Source organism: Guillardia theta (genome assembly GCF_000315625.1).
Source record: "Guillardia theta CCMP2712 unplaced genomic scaffold GUITHscaffold_276, whole genome shotgun sequence".
Classification (NCBI taxonomy): domain Eukaryota; class Cryptophyceae; order Pyrenomonadales; family Geminigeraceae; genus Guillardia; species Guillardia theta.
The window spans coordinates 34,634-36,229 of NW_005434400.1; the positions used below are offsets into that span (position 1 = coordinate 34,634).

Genomic DNA, 1,596 nt, shown 5'->3' on the forward strand with positions numbered 1-1,596 from the left:
GGACAAGAAGGACCGACTGCGGGTGGAGATGAGGGAGATGATGAGAGAGGAGACATGGAGGAAGAGCAAGGCGAGGGCGAGGAAGAAGACGGGGCGAGCCCGTACCGAGCTTGAGCTGAGCTCAAGGTAAGGAGAGAAGGTAGGAGGCGACCGAAGGCCAAGGTGAGGAGAGGCAACTCTCCTGATTGAGGCTGAGGAAGCTGAATGGAGGAGGAGTAGGTGGCGACCGAAGGCCAAGGTGAGGAGAGGCAACTCTCCTGACTGAGGCTGAGGAAGCTGAAGGGAGGAGGAGTAGGTGGCGACCGAAGGCCAAGGTGAGGAGAGGCAACTCTCCTGACTGAGGCTGAGGAAGCCAAGAGAAGACAGCAGAAGTAGAAAGTAGAAAGAGACCTCAGAAGCAGGGTTCGCATTGTAGGCCGTGTACTCCCAGTGCTCGCGCGCCTCTTTAGACTAGGATCAAATTGCAAAAGCCCACAAGGAGCCGAGCAACATTCTAGCATTCTAATAAACTCACATAATAATGATAATAATAATAGGGTTTAGGGTTTAGGGTTTAGGGTTTAGGGTTTAGGGTTTAGGGTTTAGGGTTTAGGGTTTAGGGTTTAGGGTTTAGTTTTGCTGATATCTTCTTCTTCCTCCATGCTCTCTGTATCTTCGTGGCAGCCATCCTCTTACGAGCTGCCGATGTCGTGTACCTTGTAACATTTGCACGACTATAGTTCTTTTTCGATCGCCAACCAAACGGCATTTTGTATTACATCCAACGGCTGCTTATATACTCGGCAACATCTAAACGTTCACCCCAGTACTTCGCAAGCTAATGCTCACAAAGAATCTTGATGTTAGGAGGGCGCATTTTTCCTTCAGCCAGATAATACTGGAAAGCATAATAGCACACACGCTTGTGCAGCTCACCGGGCGTCCAGCTTTCAGTGTCTCCGCCGATCTTTTCAGCGATATACTCGCCAGGCTTGGATTGTAGCTCGTCTCTGTGTTCATTCGACTTCTCGTACAACTCTTGCAAATCTTCATCACTGAATCCTTGCTTATATATCACCACCGACGTTGGAAGCTCCTTGGCCATGTACTGAAACCCAACTTCATCCGCTTCTAGCTTTCGCCGCTTCACTGGCCTACTCTTCGGATCTTGTTTACGGCGATAATGCTCCATCGCAAGATCGCCAATATAGTTACGCCACTGTTCTTCCGTCTTCGGTGCCTTCAACTCTCCTTGAATGTGACAATGGTCACCTCCCTTCTTCTCAAGCATCACAAGACACTTGTTATCTCCAAACAAATCATTGCAAACTGAAGCATAATCCATGGATGGATCGTATGGCTTCACTATCAGGTGTGCCAACATCTCTTGGGTTAACGCTAGTGGGTCCCCTTAAATAGACTTTCCCCCTGGACACGTGTCCACCCTTGTTGCGTAACGGTTCTGTAACGGCTCGCCACTTCCTCGCCACTTCATCGCCCTCATTCACCGCAGTAAGTCACTACCTACTTAGGGTTTAGGGTTTAGGGTTTAGGGTTTAGGGTTTTAGGGTTTAGGGTTTAGGGTTTAGGGTTTAGGGTTTAGGGTTAGGTTAGGTT

At 49.1% G+C, this 1,596-nt stretch overlaps 2 protein-coding genes across 2 annotated transcripts in view; one reads left to right on the top strand and one right to left on the bottom strand.

The window, feature by feature from the left end:
- The window catches only part of GUITHDRAFT_156495 (hypothetical protein), a 5,669-nt gene extending 5,147 nt beyond the window's left edge, over nt 1-522 (top strand). Inside the window, exon 2 of the mRNA XM_005818699.1 lies at nt 506-522. The gene's annotated coding sequence lies outside the window, so the exon portion shown is untranslated. The remainder of the gene's footprint in view (nt 1-505) is intronic.
- A 295-nt stretch (nt 523-817) lies between these two features.
- On the bottom strand, nt 818-1,363 carry GUITHDRAFT_149083 (hypothetical protein; the record flags this gene model as incomplete). Its single annotated transcript, XM_005818700.1, has 1 exon — nt 818-1,363. One exon carries the CDS (start codon nt 1,361-1,363, stop codon nt 818-820), a length of 546 nt encoding a protein of 181 aa, XP_005818757.1.
- Nucleotides 1,364-1,596: the final 233 nt, after the last annotated feature.